Genomic DNA, 21,223 nt, shown 5'->3' with positions numbered 1-21,223 from the left:
CCAAAATGTGTCAAGCTAGGGTACCTTTGTCCTCAATCGTTAAATGCTTTTGTCAAGAGTAGACTCCCTATGGTGTTAGAAACACTGGAGGATCGCGGAATTCCCCCTCTTGCCTAGACAAGAAGAAGGGTCGTCCCCTCTCTACCATGCACAAAAATGGATATGATGGATAAAAGGGATCAATAGATATTTGAGTTTCACTTTGGGAGTTTGCTTTTGTTTTTGTTTTTCCCCCCCAATTTCTTGTGGCATTTGACATTTGAGAACACTTTCTTTGCCATTTCTTTTTTTATTTTTGGCATTTCAATACTTGACAACTTTTTGTATTTCTTTTTGAACATTTTCAAAGTCACCCCAATTAGTAACGAGGGTGCCTTATATTTGAAGCTTTTAGGAGTCTATTTTTGCTCCTCCTTTTTTTTTCTTTTGATGCATTTTTGCAAACTTTCTTTCACTTTTCATTTCATTTCTTGAACTCAAATTTGAATAATTTCTTTTTGTGCCCATTCCCTTTGATGACAAAATGAGTGGTAGAACATGGATGAATGATGGTTGCATGGTTTCAAGGGTCACCTTGGAATAAACGGTAGCCAATGAGTTATCACACCACAAGGTACTCTTGACTAGGCCTTAATCCATGGGTCAAAGGATACTAGCATGACACATCCTAGGGTGTTTTACAAGCATTCTAACAAGCAAAGTCTTAAGAAGAAAAAGCATCTACTAGGGCCTATATACACTTGTCAAGCTTCCCAAGTAGACGGTTTCGCAAAATTTTTCTAACCATGCAAAACTACATGCCATGATGCAACTAACATATAAACATCCTAATGCATATGCTTCTACCAACTAATATGCCAAGTAAACTAAATGCAATCCTAAATTCACATTGTTTATACCGCATCAATCAAAATAAAGCCACATAGTCATTAACATAAAGAGGAAAAAGGAGATTGGAAAGATCATACCATGCGGTCTTCAATATCCTCATGTCTCGGATGTGGCGTAGTCAATTAATGTGAACAAGGATAGACAAACATAATATATACAAGACTACGCTACAAAGGAAATGAACATGTTTTTGGATTTTTAAATTTTTCAAATTTTTATGGGTTTTGTTTTTATGAAATTAAAAGACATATTTTTGGGATTTTTCAAAAAATTTCAATTTTTATCATTTTTTTGGAATATAAATTCCCATCCCCCACTTTATTTTGGACATTGTCCTCAATGTACATGTAGGAGTAGGAATAAAAAGGAAAAACATTTTTTTTTTTTTTTTTTTGATTGAAAATAAAGTGCAAATGCAATGATATGATATGAATGAATGCATGCTCTAACTAAATGCAATTCTATATGACATATATAACAAATGAATGCAATCTAAACTATAGTATATGATGCATGATAAATGCTTAAGTCGCTTATGATCAAACCTCCCCAAACCGATTTAAACACTATTTCTAGTGTAGAAAAGAATAGGATTGGTCATTAGTGACTATGCATGAATTCTAGTCTATATGCAACTATCTACATGAATCATGTGAGATATATTACAATGCAAACTATACATATGAACTAACTAATGTAAATGCAATATGAAATATAATACAAATGCAAGCTAAATGTAATGCAAAGTCAAGGGAAAAGGGTATCTTACAATCATTGTAGGGGATGAAGATGGTAGATAGGAAGCATATATAGCCATGACACGAGCCAAATGAGAGAAAATGAGGAATTCCAGGGTCAACCCGCTCCAGATGAAATGAACCCGCTCGGGTTGGCGGTGAACCCGCTCCAGACAATATCAACCCGCTCGGGTTGAGAGCAAAGAAGGGCGTATTTCTTAAAATCCGCCCGGATTCTTGGGCAGGGAACTTTTCTTCTTTTCTTGGCCTTCAACCCGCCCGGATTTATCTTGGGATGGGCGTCTTTTTTGAGATTTTGGCCCAACATCTTTCCCTTGATAACACACTTACTCATAAGCCCAATTTTTCCATTTTCTTCATTTCTTTACATTTTTCATCTTCTCATTTTTATGAATTTCCTTCAAAAACTCAATTAAAAATATGAGATCCCTCCCTTTCATCTCTCATGCAATTTATTAAATGAATGCAAAACTACACTAAATGCATATATACAAATTAATGGTTATTGAGGAACTCCATTAAACCAAAGATTATTAATTAACAATTTCATGGAAAATCATCACTAGCACTCAAAGCACGTAGAAGTCGGTCAAATTCTTGGGAGTGGGACATGAATAGGCATGCATAGCAACACAAGATTATGCAATGAAATAATGCCCAAGTAAAAGACCGAGCAAGCATATCAAGAGCATCATGACAAAAATCATAAGAGAAATGATGGATGGAAGAAACATGAAATGGGTAGTTGGTTGGCAATTCACTCAACTCATCCTCCAAATAGTCAAAATCACCACATTCAATGCAAGTACTCTCATTATCATCCAAGGTGATTTTAAGGGTGTCTATTTGGGGTTCCCAAATGTCCTCATCAAATTCCTCATCCCAACAAGGTCCATTATCAAAGGAGTTGTCATAGCAAGGCTCACCAAGCTCAACACAATTGTCTTCCTCAAATATGTCATCCTCAAAGGGTGAGTTTTCACTCAAGTTCACATCCATATCACTCTCACTTTGCCCATTAACATCAAATTCCATGGAGGTTGATTTCATTGAAACACAAGAAGAGTAGGATGACGGCATCCAAGCATTAGTTTCACAATCAAGAATGTACTCCTCCTCATCATCACTCTCCTCATCTAGCACTCCATCTTCCCAAGGTGGGGTAATTTTGTGGACAAAGTGGGTTGGCTCAAGGTTATAGGAAGGTTTCTCATCCTCACAAATCTCATTTTCATCATAGTTTTCCTCAATGAATTTTTGAAATGTGGTTTTTATCGCTTCTATACCTTCCTTGGCACTCTCAAAGATGTCATGTATAGTTTGCTTAAGACAATGGGTGGTCATGAACTCAACAAATTCCCAAAATTCCTCACAACTCATCTCACATATCCTACCACCACTCAAGTGAAATGCCAAGTTGCGGGTTTCAAGGTTCATGCCATTATAAACAACACAACATGCTTCATAATTTGAAATAGTAAAACCATGATGCCAAGCATGAGTCATATAATCTTCAAATCTTGCAACATATTTATCAAATGATTCATTTTCATATTGCCAAAAAGTGAATGTAGACATGTTGAGCATGTGAAAAAGAACAAGTACAAGAAATAAATTCCCAAGGAACCAAAATTCCTCAAGAAGAAGCACAACTAAAACTAGACAAAAGAACAATTCAAATAAACAACACCGTCCCCGGCAACGGCGCCATTTTGATGTGGGTGATGTCGTCGGGTCACTCAATCAAACACATTTATAATACTCAACAAACAACTAGTTAGCGGTAAGTCGAGGTCGATCCATGGGACGGTGTGCTTTGGGTCCTAAGTCTATCTATCTCAATTTTGTTGGGAAATGTGTCCTCAACAATAGTGCGATCACATGATTTAAATATCATTACTAAATCTCATTTTAAGAATACAATTGGGAAGTAATATTGTTACTGTCAACTGGTCAACATATATCGGTAATGATTGGCTGACTAGAGTTTGACATTACTGTCGTGTGACGGTGGTGATCAGTTGACCCCCTAGGTCATACCTAAAGGGCAATACACTTAATTGATTATTTAATTAATCGTATAACGTTACGAGTTGATTAAATTACTTGAAAATTGACTAAGCGATTTTGGAAGTAAAATTTACGTATCAAATTGAAATGTGATTAAATGAGATACGGTCCAAGTAATTGAATTGTATCATTACTCGGATGAAATAATTGTTTAATGTAACAATTGAATTGAATGAATTATTATAAATACAAACTGTTGTGATTTATAAAGTGGTAAAATATTTTGGTACGAGTAATTGTGAAATTACTAAGTCAATTTTTGTATGTGACGTATTTTTGATAATACGTTGATTTTTAATATGTTAAAAATTACATAACAAATATATGTGACATGTGACATGTAACATATAGACAATTGACAAAAATAATATGGACACCATGTTATGTAAAGTGCCGAAAATAAGAGGGGAATGGACTTAATATTGTGTTTATATTTTAAATAAGAAAAACATAATGATTATAAAGTAATCTAGCCATGCAAGCCTATGAACATTGTTAAGAGCAACAATTTCATGCATTGGCTCTTTCCTTCCTCCACTCCCACCGGTTTTGGGAAGTAAAAACACTTGAGTTTGTTTTTCTTATTTTGCCTAATATTCACTAAGAGGTAGTGTATGCTCATTCATTCTTTTACTCATCAAAATATAAGATTTCTAGAGAGACAAAAACTCTCTCTTCTTCTTCTCTCCCATATAGCCGAAATTATTAAGTATGTATAATAATTTTGGGTCTTTTTCTACTAGATTAATATTATACTAGTATTCATAATATTAATTAGATTAAGTGTTAAGCCTTGGGTATAAAGCTTGGGGAGAGATCTTATTCTTAGATCTTGTTCATCCATTGGAATAGCTCAAGAACAAGAAGAGAAAGGTGATCTCTCTTGTGCCCAATATAGCCGAAATATTGAATGTAAGGACATTATTTCTCTTCTTTTATATTATTGTTTGCATGCATAAAATCCGTTTTAATTTTATGACAAATTATTTTAGACATATATGAGTATGTTAAAGTGTATATGAATCTACATTTCCTTCAATTGGTATCAGAGCCACGGTTGTTTGCATGCAAATTGGTTAAAAGTTTTTCCGAGTTATATGAATAACAAAATAAAACTTGTAAAATTTGTGTTATTATGATATATCACGAAATAATTACATGCATGTTAATATTTCTGGTCCTAAAGTGTTTTAGGATATTTTGGTTAATTTTTCGGATTTTTATTGTTCATATTTAATAATAATGACATTTAAATGTGATTTTATGAGTAAAAATGTCATTTTTGGTCTAAAAATAGCTATACTTCAATTTTCACTTGGTTTTTGGATATGTTGTTACATATATTATTTTGAGATAACCTGTAAATTTTCATAATTTTTGGACTAGTTATGCTCGAAAAATGAATTTTTCATCATTAAATTCGGATTTAAGAGAAAAATAGGTTAATATGAGTTAAATTTCGAATCTGGTCATAGAAAATTAATATGTTGTCACATGCAATTTTGCAAGATGTGTGTAAAATAATTGGCTATAAAGAAGTCTTTTAGCATGATTTATGAATTTTTGAAGAAAAATGGCATAAATAGTGACATTATTAGTTGAAAATTAATAAAACATAATCTATGACTTAGGAAAAACGTCTAATGTTGCATTGTATTATCTTTTTCAGATCTAAAATTGAAAAGTTAATGAAAATAATTTTTCCATGTTTTTATGATTATTTTATTAAATATCGATAAACCGCAACATTGTTTTTCCGGAAAAATTTCGAAATTTTTAACCTAAGATTTTGAACATTATGAGTGTCATGGAATTTTTTTCCAGAATGTTCATGAATTTAAATTTCAAATTTTGAATTTATTTGAAATTTTTGGATTTATTTGAAGTTTAATAGCTTATTTTTGTAATTTTTGTCCATTTATGAACAATTTTGTAAATAAAAGTTAATTATGGTCAAATTACTAGTGAAGACTATATTTTGAGTCCTAAAAGGTTAGGGTAATTAACTTATGCATAAATATGAGTTTGTGCATTCTTGTGATTATAAAATGTTGAAATCACGCAAATCCGTAAAAACCGAGTAATATACGATATTGGCTAATTAAAAGGCGATTTAGCATAAAATTGAGCATGTTCATACATAATATAATGCTGCATTTTCTTTATGATTGTCATAATTTTAATTTATGTAATTTTGAATTATGTAATTTTACTTAGTATGGCCTTAGATTTTAATTGGTATTTCCCGAAATGTATGGGAATATCGATTCGGTTGTATTTTTATTGTGATCTCGTATCACCGTTTTGTAATTTAATAGATTATTTTTATTTTAGTTACAAATGTATAATAGGAAATTATGTAATTTATTATGTAATTTTATTCATTCCGGAGTTCCTAAAGACGGATTTCTTCAAGAATGGCGATACATAAAGACGGTGTTACCTCGAGATGCGTGCCACAACCGAAGTTCAAGGGACCAATGGAGTTGGTTTCCGAATATGTAATAGATTAATAGTTTTTCTATTTTAGGAAAGGCCATACTAGGATTTATTTATCTTTATGCTTGCATTTTATTTTATGTCACATGCATCGCTAAATCGCCATAACTAAACATGCATTGTCTTTTATCGAGTTTTTCGACCGTGTCAATTAGAATTATCGTAGTTCACCGCTTTAGTTCACTTAAAACGTGATAGATAATAAATTGACATGACCTCTCGCTAAAACAATCAATTGAGACATAGCCTTACCAAATAGTAGAAACCATGAAAACCAATTTCGTGAGGGAGTGCACTCGGCCCTACCGGGGTACAAACCTTGTTACGTAGGGGAAGTGGGTGATAAATGTCAATCCACCGAATTCATGTTGATGAGGGTTTCATCGGCCATACCGTGCCCAAGTTGATGTGGATTTGGATCATGGACACATTTATTCGAAATTTGGATTGAGCTCAACGGAAGTATTCGCGAGCGTAGTTGCATGTGTTCCGGGCTATAGATAAATATTAGAGTAATTTTATCGACCAAGAGTTCTAAAAGTAGAATCGATTAAAGCGTTAATCCACCGAGTTATATTGATAAGGGTTTCATCGGCCATACCGTGCCTAAGTCGATATGAATTTGGGTCTTGGAATCATTTATCATAGTTGGGTAGAGGTCACTATGTAAATGCTTTACTTGTTATTTACAAGTATTAATAAAACGATGAATGTTAAGTTTTCCATTATTCCGTTATAATATTGTTCTATTTCTTTACCACAGTTCAATATACGATATCATTTCGTTTTTAATTCAAATCTCCATTAAAATATCGTAACTAAAGACAAATATGAGTTTGCTTCTAAAACCTCAAATAAACCATTGCTAAGGATCTCTTGTAAAGAGTATAGATTAAAGTTATTCATTATCAAACAGGTTTTTGATTCTTGACTAACACATCTACTTGCAATGGATTGTTTTTCCATGTACTTAAATGCATTAAGTACATCGAAGCGATAAAATTGTTTTGGTAATTAGTTTTGTCAAGAATTCGTAATTGACCAAAATAACGCAACCACTTCAATGACAGTTTTTAAGACTAAAACGAACAAATGAAGAGTAATCTTCATGAATTCAATTTTTGCTTCTCAAAGCAAAGACTCATTGAAATGAGTGGGAGCATTCTCTTAAACCGTTAAGATGAGAACGAGGTTCAAGAAGTAAAGATTATAATGGAATTGATACAAGGTAATGTTAAGAGTAAAGTCATTGAGGAATGACGATACTAAACCTATCAATCCCGACCAATAAAGTTTCCATTGTCTTAAATGTTGGACACAAGAAAGGAAACTGCCCCAAATTATTGAAGAATCAACAAGTTAGTTGTGGGACATCTAATGGGACTTTCTTCTTTAAATGTTTATTTGATTAAACATAAATTTTGCTAGTACCACTTCGTCAATATTAGAAACCAGTGGAGGTTTTCATCATTGTACTTGATACATAGGATGATTAGAATATGACGACTAGCAACAATAATGTTGAGAGATAGAGTAATTGTGTACTCAATCTAGTTTTTGGATTTAAAGTTGTACTTAATTGTGACTATTAAGTGCATAAACTCTAAATAAGAATATAAACTTGTTAAGATACAAAAGAGGTTTTCACTTTTGTGACCCTATACACCACGATTTGATGTATGGCTAGCCCATTATCAAGGTGATTATATTCTAAACCAAACTAGAATAATATATCATGAAGATGATGCTAGACTCAAGTTGGTAACCCAAGATTAAACCTTAAAATTTTGGAATAATGAACGCAAAGAGTTAACGAGTACTCTTGAAACCATTAGATTGTTAATGGTATATGCGTATCTTGTATTCAAAGCAAGATGTCTCGTGCCTTTTGGTTGAAAAGGAGATCGAGGTTATAAATCATTGATCCATAATAGGTTGATCATTCTCTTTACCAACGATTTAAGTTGACGCTAATATGTTAACTTAATAAGGTAAATAGAAAATCTTTAAAGAAGTTTAAAGAGTTAAAGAAATCACGATTTAGTCGTGATGGGATTATCAAAGTGAAGACTTTGATATAAGCCAAAGCAAATGGGATATAGTATCACAAGTTAATCTCTCTTAGCACGCATTATGGAATAATGTGTGATTAGATAAGAATTCAAACGCTATTCGATATGGTTTGGATTTCAATCAAGTTACTTTGAGTTACTTGATCCTTTTGGGGATTTTATCATTTTTGTCTAAATTATTTTTCCACTAAATCGAATCATATGAGATATGAAATGGTAAGGGTACCATGTTTGTAAGTTTTCACAAGAAACAAATACTCATTTTTCCTTTTCAATTATCACGAGTACGACGGGTTTGCGGCTCATGAAGCTGTCTTTCTAAAATACAAGTTTATTTTAGAAGACAGAGTGGGAGAAATTATTCAAGAGCCACAAAGAATGCCACAAAGAATGTTATGTCGCAAGAAACTGGTCTTTCTTGGCTACATGAGACGTTTTGTGTAAGACATTGTTTCTTCAAAACCTAGGAGGTTAAATTCGTCACTTGTTAAAAATGATGAATTCATGCTACTTTTAAGAAAGTAAAGAGCTTATAACTTACAAAAGAAATTGTTTGATTCAAGTTGATTACTTCTGGAAAGTAATCGACAAAGGACTTACATAAGAGTGTTTAAGTCACAACTCAATACAAGGCCAAGAGCCGTGAAAATCCGAAACGAAAGGGCTTGATTAGTGACAAAGGGTTTTGCACTAATAAAGAGATATTTCAAAGCAAGATTGGTTGCGAAGGGTTTTGCACTAGTTGAAATGCTTAAGTCTATTTGGATCTTCTTAAGGATTGTATTTCATTATGAGGTTATGAAATACGTAGCAAGTGAATCTAAAACCCGCTTCTTCAATAGAAGGAATGTATTCAATACATGTCTTGAGTTTAGTAGATTCTTGCAATCCTAAGATAATGTGAAACTTAAGAGAGGGTCTTAAGTAGGACATCAATGAGTTAGAATCAACATTTTTGATCATGTGATAAAACATTTCTCGATAAGTCGAGAAGTTGTGTTTATACATGAAGTTTAGTGGGAGTTACGGAAATTTTAATTAGTCCGATATGTGGATGACATATTGATCATCGAGAATGATTTAAGACTTTTGAAGTAATATAATACATCTTTAATATCTAGATTTATGAAGATAAATCCACATGATATTAGCGTCAAGAAGAAGTCTTATGTTGATAAGATTCATGACTAGTTCAATTAAATTGAACATATTTGATTGATTCCATTTGCTTCCGCCGCCGGATCAATTAAATGAGTAATGATGTATAACACTTCATATACTTTGAGTATGATGAATTGTTTTCAAAACCGAATTTAAGTAATCTTTACCTAGTAAATAAAGATTACCCTTAAGTGCTTGCAGAAGCATTAAGGAAGTAAAGCAAAGTGTTTTTGATGCAATTTTGTGTAAGGGTGTTACACAAGTGACAATTGACAATTGAGATTGCGCATGTTTCCGACAAAACCATAATCAAAACACATTAGGATGGTTAAGATACCATTGTGGCTATAATAATTAAGAAGTAGATTTTCTAGAATCGTTCTAGGCAATAAAGAACAATGAGAGATATTTATAACGGAAATTGAGTACACTTGCAATCATGAGATGTGCAAGAGGATGAGTCCCGCACACGTGAAAAACAAAGTGGGAGCTATTCTAAGGCTAGAGGGCCTATGTCTTGATTGGATCTCGACACGTACTCGAAAAGTTTTGTAATGCAAATGTATACATTACAAAGGAAAACGAGTATGTAGTAAGGTTGAGTAAGGTACAAGAAGTTGATAAAACCTACTAACAAAAGCCTTCTCAAAGGCTAAACATGATGAGTCATGTCATTTCAATTGAATTGAAATGGACAACTACGTACAAGATCAAATTAGATTATAGAACATGAAATAGTAATCGGCATTGACTATTCATATGTGATAATCGCATTTGTCGTTCGAGTTTTACTTTAAAACTCTTTTATTATACTTTGTTACATCCAAACGGGTTGTAGAGACAATTGAACCCCGTTAAAGTGAACACGGATTAACATTGTATTCGCCCATAGTCACTTGTATGAGGTGACGTCTCGAAGGTGACTAGAGTGTGATGCGATTGATGGCAAGTTCAAGTGCCATACAGTCATGTGAGATGACTAGTCGATCACATAGGCAGATGTTAGGAACACCTTGTCGGGCCTAATGACCGCTTATAGAGTTCTCGCAAATTTATATAGCCTGGTCGTGGCAAGAGTCGCTATAGTATTCTAATGAGTCGATTCTTTTGACTAAAGACTATTCACCTAAGATGGCTCGATTTCGATTAACTTTGATTTGTGTTACTACGACCTTCGTAAATGGGGTCAAATGGGCATATTTTGGGTTATGATGGTCTGTGGCTAGTCGAAGGAATGAGTGCGATAGAATTGTCCATCCCCTTGTCGTGGTTAAAACAATATCTCGGGGCCACTCGAGGAGTAATGAATCGAAATGCGTGGCCACGCTCGGAAGGTATCCGAGTGGATAAATCCGATCAATCGCTTATTCTCCGATCGAGGAAACCACTCTCGATATGATCACTTGCAAGTACGACCTAAAAGACACCTTGCATTGAGTGGGAGATAGTAATTGGACAAGAGAATTGGTGACGCACACTTGTCGAGGACAAGTGGGAGATTGTTGGGAAATGTGTCCTCAACAATAGTGCGATCACATGATTTAAATATCATTACTAAATCTCATTTTAAGAATACAATTGGGAAGTAATATTGTTCTCACAACCGGTCAACATATATCGGTAATGATTGGCTGACTAGAGTTTGACATTACTGTCGTGTGACGGTGGTGATCATTTGACCCCTAGGTCATACCTAAAGGGCAATACACTTAATTGATTATTTAATTAATCGTATAACGTTACGAGTTGATTAAATTACTTGAAAATTGACGGGCGATTTTGGAAGTAAAATTTACGTATCAAATTGAAATGTGATTAAATGAGATACGGTCCAAGTAATTGAATTGTATCATTACTCGGATGAAATAATTGTTTAATGTAACAATTGAATTGAATGAATTATTATAAATACAAACTGTTGTGATTTATAAAGTGGTAAAATATTTTGGTACGAGTAATTGTGAAATTACTAAGTCAATTTTTGTATGTGACGTATTTTTGATAATACGTTGATTTTTAATATGTTAAAAATTACATAACAAATATATGTGACATGTGACATGTAACATATAGACAATTGACAAAAATAATATGGACACCATGTTATGTAAAGTGCCGAAAATAAGAGGGGAATGGACTTAATATTGTGTTTATATTTTAAATAAGAAAAACATAATGATTATAAAGTAATCTAGCCATGCAAGCCTATGAACATTGTTAAGAGCAACAATTTCATGCATTGGCTCTTTCCTTCCTCCACTCCCACCGGTTTTGGGAAGTAAAAACACTTGAGTTTGTTTTTCTTATTTTGCCTAATATTCACTAAGAGGTAGTGTATGCTCATTCATTCTTTTACTCATCAAAATATAAGATTTCTAGAGAGACAAAAACTCTCTCTTCTTCTTCTCTCCCATATAGCCGAAATTATTAAGTATGTATAATAATTTTGGGTCTTTTTCTACTAGATTAATATTATACTAGTATTCATAATATTAATTAGATTAAGTGTTAAGCCTTGGGTATAAAGCTTGGGGAGAGATCTTATTCTTAGATCTTGTTCATCCATTGGAATAGCTCAAGAACAAGAAGAGAAAGGTGATCTCTCTTGTGCCCAATATAGCCGAAATATTGAATGTAAGGACATTATTTCTCTTCTTTTATATTATTGTTTGCATGCATAAAATCCGTTTTAATTTTATGACAAATTATTTTAGACATATATGAGTATGTTAAAGTGTATATGAATCTACATTTCCTTCAAATTTATGCTAGTGTCACAATTTGTTTGGGTTTGTAGTTGTGTCTAGACTAATGCAAGCAATAAAGTAGAACGAGCAATAAAAGGAAAGATGTAAACAATTGATTAAAAGTTCTAGGATATCATGGGGTTATGGGGGATTCATGGTGTTTATCATACAAACATGTTTACAAGGTTGCAAGCAATTAATGTTGTGGAGGAACCGAGTTGGGTTATATCTTACGATTCTTAGGAAGAGTTGGGTCCCGGAGCCGAATCGATTAGATTGTACAACACCTACAAGTCGACTTACTTTCCTCCTAATCAACTTCTATGCATGGTCTAACAAGACTCGAGTTGGTTTATATCTTACGAGTCAAGTTGAGTAGATAAGAGATGGTAAAAATGCAAGGATTCATAGGCTTAGCATTTCATCAAACATAACATGTGCATAAAGTTGACATCACAACAAGTAAGCAATTTAATCATGAAAACATATTAGATTAAGCATGAATCAATCCCATGTTGACTTCCCTTAATTACCCACTAATCCTAGCTAAGTAACTACTCACTCATCATCATGGGAAACATGTCATTAATGGTGTCAATCATCACAACAAGTATAAACATGATAATAGAATGAAGAAATGAACAATAAAGATTAAAGAGTAAAGGAATTATACCAAACTTGAGGTGATCCAAATAATAAAGCAAAGAATAATAGAAGAAACTTGATGATTGATGGAAGGTTGTCAATCCTCCAATAATAACCCAATAATCTTCAATTACCCAATAATAAACTTGAATGATAAACTTGAACAATAATTAAGGAGAGATTAATGTGTAATTTGTGGAAAGATTAAAGAGTAATCTATTCTAATCTACTCCTAATCTAATCTAAAGAAGGATTTTTCTAGCTAAAAAGAACACACTTGATTAATTACAAAGATGGGGTATTTATAGTGGAAATTAGGGAGGATGCATTAGGGTTAACTAAGGGCTAAACTAGTAATTACACTTTTTAAGTTGAGCAAGGAGGACCCGGTATTTTCTGAGAGAAGGGCTTCTCTTTTCGTAGCTTGAAGAAGATAATCCGTGCTGAGAAGAAATCCGTGCGTATTGGGGTCGGGACGGGCGGAATCTGGCAATGGAATCCGAGCGGATTCAAGAGAATCCGGGCGGATTCGGGTGAAGGAATCCGAGCGGATTCAGAGCAGGACGCTCGGATTGTTTAGTGGAGACGGGCGGATTTAAGACAATCCGCTCGGATTGTTCTTCAGCAGTGGTTTTTCCTCTTTTCTTCCCTTTTTGCTCATTTCCATTTTATTCTTGCGGGATTGGTCTTTAGTCCTTGCTTCCTCTTCATACTAGTCCATCTATTATCGTCAAGTAGCTTCCAAATGTGCACGAAAGACGGGAATTTCCGCCTTATTATCTCCTTTTCTACAAAACATATGAAATGTGATAGAAAAGCAAATAGGAAGGTTTTGACGGATAAAATGACCATAGAATGTTATAAAAGCATGCAAAATAGGCTCAATTAGGGGACTAAATGTGCGCAAATAATGGTCACATCAAAATTCCTAGTTAATCCTTCACAAGGATGAACTCTATTGTGATATTTGGTTAATCAAAATTTCTAGCAAATTAAGTTACCAATTTAACAATGTCATGTACTTTAACAACTTAAGTGCTTGATGACAAGTGTTTAGGTTGAGCAATAAGGCTTTTGAACAATGGATGTACAGAAGAAATTATCAAATCATATTTTGACTAATTATCACTTCTAATCATCCCCTTTTATAAGAAATTATATATAGGTATGTAAGGAATTTAAGATGTTAATCTTATATTTGCCTAGGACAATTCCTATCGAGTTCTATGGAATAGAATGATTCCTATGGAGCTAGTCCACAACCTATGATACGGTTCATTTTAGAAAGAGATTCTTTGTCGTTTAGCAATAGCGGTTTAGCGGAGACTCGTGTTACAATCGAATTGATATTGTATATTAATAGGAGAAATGATAAAGAACAACATAAAATAATGAAATAGTGGGAAAAGAAAACATTCATCGTTATAATTAAAACATTTTAGCATGTTTTAACATTTATATAATGACCTCCACCCAATTATATAAATGATTCCGAGATCAAAAATTCATATTAACTTGGATGTGAGCCAACGGGCCCTCTACACCTTTACTAATATAACTTGGTGGGTTAACCCTCTTAACCATTCTACAATTAGAACTCTCGGTCGATGAATTTACGTTAAGTTCTTCTTTAGCCCGAACCTATTTCGGCCACGGTCGCAAAATACCTTCGTTGAAATCAACCAAAATTTCGAAGTGTAATAACTATTTATTACCCCACTTACCCAACGTCAATTGTAAGTACCCTGGTATAATATTTCAATACCGTATTGTACCTTTATGAAATTGAGATTCCTGGGTTCCTATTATTTGGTAAGGCTATGTCTCAATCTTTAAAAAGGTGTGAGGTCGAGTCAATTTATTATCTATCAAATTTAAGTGAACTAAAATTTTGAACTATCAATAATTATAATTGACACGGTCGAATACTCGATATGATATGCATGTGTTGTTTATGGCGATTTAGCAAAGCATGCAACATATAATAAAAAAATGCAAAGCAATATATAAATTTTCTAGTATGGCCTTCCTAAAATAGAAAATCTAATAATCTATTTTCAAATTCGGAAACCAACTCCATTGGTCCGTTGAACTTCAAGTGGCACGCTTCCCAAGGACTCCGTCTTGATCGGAACGCCTTTCCGATTGGCACCAACTTGAAGGAACTCCGGAATTACAAATAATAATAAAATACATAGCTATTCCTATTATACATTTGTAATATGAAAAACTAGTAAAAATAAAAGTGATACGAGATCACATTAAATTACAACCGAATCGCTATTCCCTTACATTGCGGGTAATACCGATTAAAACTAAGACCATACTAAGATAAAATTACATAATTCAAAATTACATAAATAAATTATGACTTCATCAATAAAAACGCAGCATTATTATATATGATTAACATGCCAAGTTAATGTGCCAAATCGCCCTACATAAACCTTATATCGTATATAATTCGGTTCTATGGAAATGCGTGATAATAACTTATTAAAATCACAAATCAACACTAAAATCAAATTTAAGCCCAAGTTAATTATCCTAACCCAATTAGGACTCAAAAATTAGTCCTTACTCAATTTTTGACAATAATTCAACTTGGTTTTCTATTATTGCTTATTAAACTTCTTTTAATCATAACAATTATGAAATAATTCCCAATAAGTCATTAAAATTTAGAAAAGAAATTCGAAATCACATTTTTTTAAATACTGGAACATTATTAAGATTCCAAAAACTCAATAAAATTTGCCCACAAAATATTTATAATTTACTTCATTAATAAATCGTATAAATCATAACGTTTACCATTTAATTCCAAATTAAACATAAAAATTATGGAAAAATAAAAATCAAAATTTTGAACATTCTTAAATAGTTTCTAGAACCTGGAAATGGCAAAATTTCAACCAAAAATTTCGAATTAATTTTTATGACTAGTAAAGTTGCCCTTTTATCGATATTATCACATAAAAATCAATAAACATACCAAATCAATCAAAATTAATCATGCAACTTTAGATATGATGTTCATATCAAATATAAAGCATTAGGGAAAAATTTCATGCCATAAAATTCGTTTTAACTATTTTTTGCTAAAAAAAGTCACTATTTATATCATTTTAACCATATTTTAACCATTAATATTATAAATCATGGATAATAAATCACATTTATCTCAAATTTTACATACAATCTATAAAATATGCATGTGACATCATATTAAAATTTCATGGCCTGTTTTGAAGTTTAACTATTTTTAGTCATTTATCCTCCATTTATAGCATTTTTATCACATTAAAATCATAAATCATGCAATATTAATCACATTAATACGACATTTTATATACAATACATAAAATATGCATGTGAGGTAATACTAAAAAATGACGGCCAGTAGTGAAGTTTAATTATTTTTAGTAAATAAAAGTTCATTTTACTCATAAAAATGTAATTATTTCATTAAAAATCATTAAAATAAGCAAAAATTATCCATAAATCATCAATATGACATAAAAATATTTTAGAACCAGAATGTATAACATGCAAAATTTTCGTGGCTTTATCCTTATAAATCATAAAATATCTAGTTTTAATTAAGTTACATTTAACTCGGAAAAACCAAACCGATTATGCATGCAACACCAAAGCTCTTGATGCCAATTTGTTAGGTTCATATACCCTTATTAGACTTTTCTAATGTTGATCTAAATAACTTATTGATTTATAACTAGTGGATCTAGTTGCATGCATAACAAAAGAATAAGAAAAACCGGTTTCCTTACATTTAGAAAGGTACGAAATGGGCATAAGTAAGGTCTCTTACCTTCAGTTGTTCTTAAGCTTAAGTATTATGGATGATCCTCCTGAATCCCAAGTATTGAGATCCTCCTCTTGTTGCACCCAAAACAAAGCCCTTAAATCTTATATACTAATTAACTAGATTATTATGTAAGAAACCCTTAATAATTCTAATGAATAAAATTACTACACTAGTAATTATATTTATATTAATATTAGAATAATTTATGAATAATTTTTTTAGAGATTCTAAAAATTGTTTTAGAGAGATGTAGGAGAATATCATGAGAATGATAGATTATGAATAATAATCAAAATAGAGAACCAATTCTCTATGTAAGAGGAAGGGGGAGCCGGTTGTAGGGTGGTAGAAGGCCAATGCATGGCCTTCACCCTTTTTGCCTTTTTCTCTTTTCCAAATGCTAGGTGTGTAAGGCTATATCATAGAGTGATCATTATGTTTGCCATACAATATTAACAAACACAATAATCCTATTTTACTCTACAAAAACCGGTACCCTACTATAAAATGGACTTCCATTTTATTTTGTCAATTTGTCATTTGTCACATTATATGTCACATGTAACATGTAACATGTTATTAATTAATTTAATGCATATTTATCAAATAAATATCATTATATACATTAACTAAATTACGTATAACAAATTGTCTAGTAATTCTTCATTGCATAAATAAAATGGGTCATGTTAATATAATTCACAACATATTGTAATTATAATTAACTATTCATTCATATCTCAATTGTTTCATAATCAATAATCAATTTTAGTAATAAAATCTTTTAATTTCTAAAATAAATCTCATTTAATCAAATTACAATAAGTTATAAATATTCTCACTCATAAATGAATTATTCAAATTTAAGGAATTGATTAACTTGTATCGACAAACAATTAATCAACTTATCTATTAAGGGAATTGTCCTATAGGTGTGACCTTAAGGGATCAACAGATTACCACCGTTAAACGACAGTAATGTCAAACTCTAGTTAGCCAATCATTACCAATTAATGTTGATCAGTTGACTATATAATGAATCATCCCTTACGTATGCTTATTATGAGATTTACTTATGATTTTTAATCATGTGATCGCACTATTGTTGAGGACACTTACTCCAACACTTGGACACAAGGCTCTATAATATCAATGAAATTTAAAGAATGCACATCAAGAGGATATTTCATGGAGTCATAGATATTAAACATTACAACTTGACCATCAGACTCCATAGTCAAAGAACCACTAGACACATCTATCTTTGTCCTAACAGTTTTCAAGAAAGGCCTCCCTAACAACATAGGGGCCACATGCTTATCATGTTCCATTTCTAAAACATAGAAATCAGTAGGGAAAATCAAATTATCAAACATAACAAGCACATTGATGGATGCACCGAAATCTAGCATAAAAATATAAAATGTATAACTACCCCAGTCTCTACCAAAGAACCTAGTTTCATAGACTTATAAAGGGAATAGGGAATCACATTGATGGATGCACCTAAATCTAGCATAGCTCTCTCAATTCTAGTATCACCTAAAGTATAAGGAATAGTGAACATGCCAGGATCACCGCATTTTGGTGGCAATTTTCGTTGAAACATGGCACTAACATGTTCACTAATCTTCACTTCTTGAGCACCTTTCAGCCTTTGCTGTCTTTTAACAGTATACAACTTCTTCAAAAATTTAGCATACATGGGTACACTTTTCAAAAGATCAAGAAGGGGAATGTTTACCTCACACTTACGGAATGTCTCATAAATATCCTTGTCATTCTCAATCTGTCTTGTGGACTTTAAAGCATTAGGAAATGGGACATCCGCCTCCAATATCGGTTTAGCAGTAACCGACGCTTCTATCACAGGTTCTGGAGTTGCACTCTCACCTTTCTCAAGCACAATCTCCTCTTCTTCGTGCAAGATAGCACTCTTGGACTTTGCTTTTGGTTTCTCAGCTTCAACCAATTGCCTTCCGATTCTAAGTGACACCGCACTTACATTCTTTGGATTTACTACCGTTTGAGACGGTAATACATTAGAATCCCTAGCCTTTAACCGATTAATAGTGGTTGCCATTTGCCCCAGCCGATTCTTAATATTTTGAATACTAGCCTTGTTCTCCTTTTGATTTGGAATAACTGTTTCTTGGAGTGTAGCTTGATTAGTAACCAAAGCTCTTATCATATCTTCAGTTGTCATTTGACCACTAGGAGGAGGTTGAGTCGATGGTAAATTTTGAACTTGTGGTCGAGGTATAAACTGGGTCTTAGGTTGACCGGACTGGCCACCTTGTCCAAACTGTTGGGCATTTTGAGAATTGCCCCAACGAAAATTTGGATGCGCTATCCACCCGGGATTGAAAGTGTTAGAAGGATCCCACTTATTTTTAGGTATAGTCTCCCATACTCCATTCACCTCTTCTAGAGAACCTTCTTGCATGTGTGGACAATGCTCACTAGGATGTCCATTGTAACAAATTCCACAAACCATTGCCATCCTTTGCCCAGACATCATATCCTTGAAAAGACTTGTCAAAGTATCAACTTTCTCTTCAAGATTGGAAGAGGATGAAGAAGATGAACCCAGCGAATTAACTCCGCGATTTACATATTTTCTAGCAAAATCTCGGGAGCTCTCAGCAAACTCATCAATGATCGTCCAAGCCTCAGGCGGTCTTTTGTTCACAATATTTCCACCACATGCGGCAGACACAATACGAGCATCTTCCATGCAAAGACCTCCACAAAAGTACATGACAAAGTCTTGAGCGGTATATCCATGATAGGGATATGTAGCACATAACTTCTTGAAGAGTTCCAAGTACTCGTACATAGTCTCACAATCCCTCTGTTCGGTATTGCTAATTTCTTTCTTCAGTTGAGAGGCTCGAGACGTAGGAAAGTATTTTTCCAAGAATGCTTTTTTCATCTTCACCCATGTGTCCATACTTGCAGGTGGCAAGTAGTACAATCAATCTCGTGCAGAATCCTTGAGAGAAAATGGAAAGGCCCTCAATTTAAGTTGTTCATCAGTAACTGTAGCCGGCTTCATGCTTGAGCAAACAATATGGAAATTCGACAAATTCTTATTGGGGTCTTCTCCACTTAGACCGTTGAAAGTGGGCAATTGAAAAATCAACCCCGACTTCAACTCAAAAGTTTCGTTCTCACCCAACGGAGGATATGTAATACAAAGGGGTTGTTGGGTGAGATCGGGTGCAGTAAGTTCTTTAATAGTACCAGCCATGTCTAAAGAATCTTCAGATTCATCAGAATATTCAGAATTGTCAGATTCTGAATGTAGATCGTCGAAATCGCCGCCTTCAGGAATAGCCACTATTGCACCTTTCTTGATCTTCCGTAACCTGAAAAGAGTATGCTCAATCTCGTGATCGAAAGGCTCGAGGTTCAGGTTAGCAGAACAAGTATTATGCATATACCTACACTAAAACACAAAAACAATTAATGCCAATACCCCGACAACGGCGCCAAAATTTGACAAGCTAAAGTCGTATGCCTCAAATTACAATTTATAATCACTTAAATTCTTTGTACTAAACAAATATTAAAGCCGAAATAAGAGTCAAACCACAAGGAATTGGATTAATCGTAAACGAAATTAAAGTGTAGAGAAGAGCGATTATTAAGAATCGTAGTAACTGTCTGAAAGAGGGGTGTTTAAGTTTGATTTGTAGACTAAAAATGAAACGAAATTAAGCAATAATGTTATAAGTAATCAAATATAGAGAAATATCTTGACCCAAACTAGTATCCAGTTCCAAATAAAGAATCGATCATTGACTACAATCAATTACAAACCTTGAGCAATCTATTGTGATATCAAATAAAGTTTAATTTTATCAAATATCAATTTCTCACCTAATTTTAGTGAAGAAAGTCAAATCGGTTGCCTTTAATCACCCTTTCTATTACTAACCCAAATTACGCAATTCAAGTTCAAGTAATTAGAAGCATTCATTCAATTGAGAAGAAGCAATGGAAATAAGTAATACCAACAATGCTGTCGATATTTAAATCACAAGTTAAATCCTTTTTATGAGTAAATTACGACAAACTGAGTACGATAATTTAATCACAATTGCTACCGTAATAAGATTAAAATCGCAAACTGAGCATTTAATCAAATCTAGCATCTGAATTAATATAAACCCTAATTAGTTGTACACCTAATTAAGATGAATATCAAAACGAATATCAAAGTAAGGAATTAAACAATACTCAAGATAAAGCAAAGGATTAATAATCTCACATGAAATTACCAGAGTTTCAACTTGTTTGAATCAAGAAGGAGAGAATTAGCCTTGCATAATAGTTATTACTAAATGTCACTAGGTTTTCTAAGAAAATTGTATAAGTCTCCCTAAAACTGAAAAATAAACTTCAGTACTCTCTAAACAAAGTCAACTAATAAAAAGTCAAAGCGAGTCTCGAAACAAACTGAGTAAAAATAAAACAATAAACACGAGTCTCATAAAACCAAACTGTGCGACAAAGGAATAAGCCGCGCGAATGTAAGTCGCGTGT

General features: G+C 33.0%; 1 protein-coding gene across 1 annotated transcript; it reads right to left on the bottom strand.

Moving 5' to 3' along the window:
• Positions 1–17,787: 17,787 nt before the first annotated feature.
• On the bottom strand, positions 17,788–19,625 carry LOC141602192 (uncharacterized). Its single transcript, XM_074422499.1, has 2 exons — positions 18,179–19,625; positions 17,788–18,077 (listed from the first exon to the last, which is right to left on the bottom strand). Exons 1-2 carry the CDS (start codon positions 19,623–19,625, stop codon positions 17,788–17,790), a joined length of 1,737 nt encoding a protein of 578 aa, XP_074278600.1.
• Positions 19,626–21,223: the final 1,598 nt, after the last annotated feature.

Source organism: Silene latifolia, chromosome 9 (genome assembly GCF_048544455.1).
Source record: "Silene latifolia isolate original U9 population chromosome 9, ASM4854445v1, whole genome shotgun sequence".
Taxonomy (NCBI): Eukaryota; Viridiplantae; Streptophyta; class Magnoliopsida; order Caryophyllales; family Caryophyllaceae; genus Silene; species Silene latifolia.
Note: the sequence above shows the minus strand (reverse complement) of the source record. Positions and strands in the feature narration are given on the sequence as shown.

Coding starts and splice junctions, on each gene's coding strand:
- LOC141602192 (XM_074422499.1), bottom strand. CDS start 19,625: ATGGACACATGGGTGAAGATGAAAAAAGCATTCTTGGAAAAATACTTT. Junction 18,078..18,178: donor GAGAGCTATGCTAGATTTAG/GTGCATCCATCA, acceptor TTTTTATGCTAG/ATTTCGGTGCATCCATCAAT.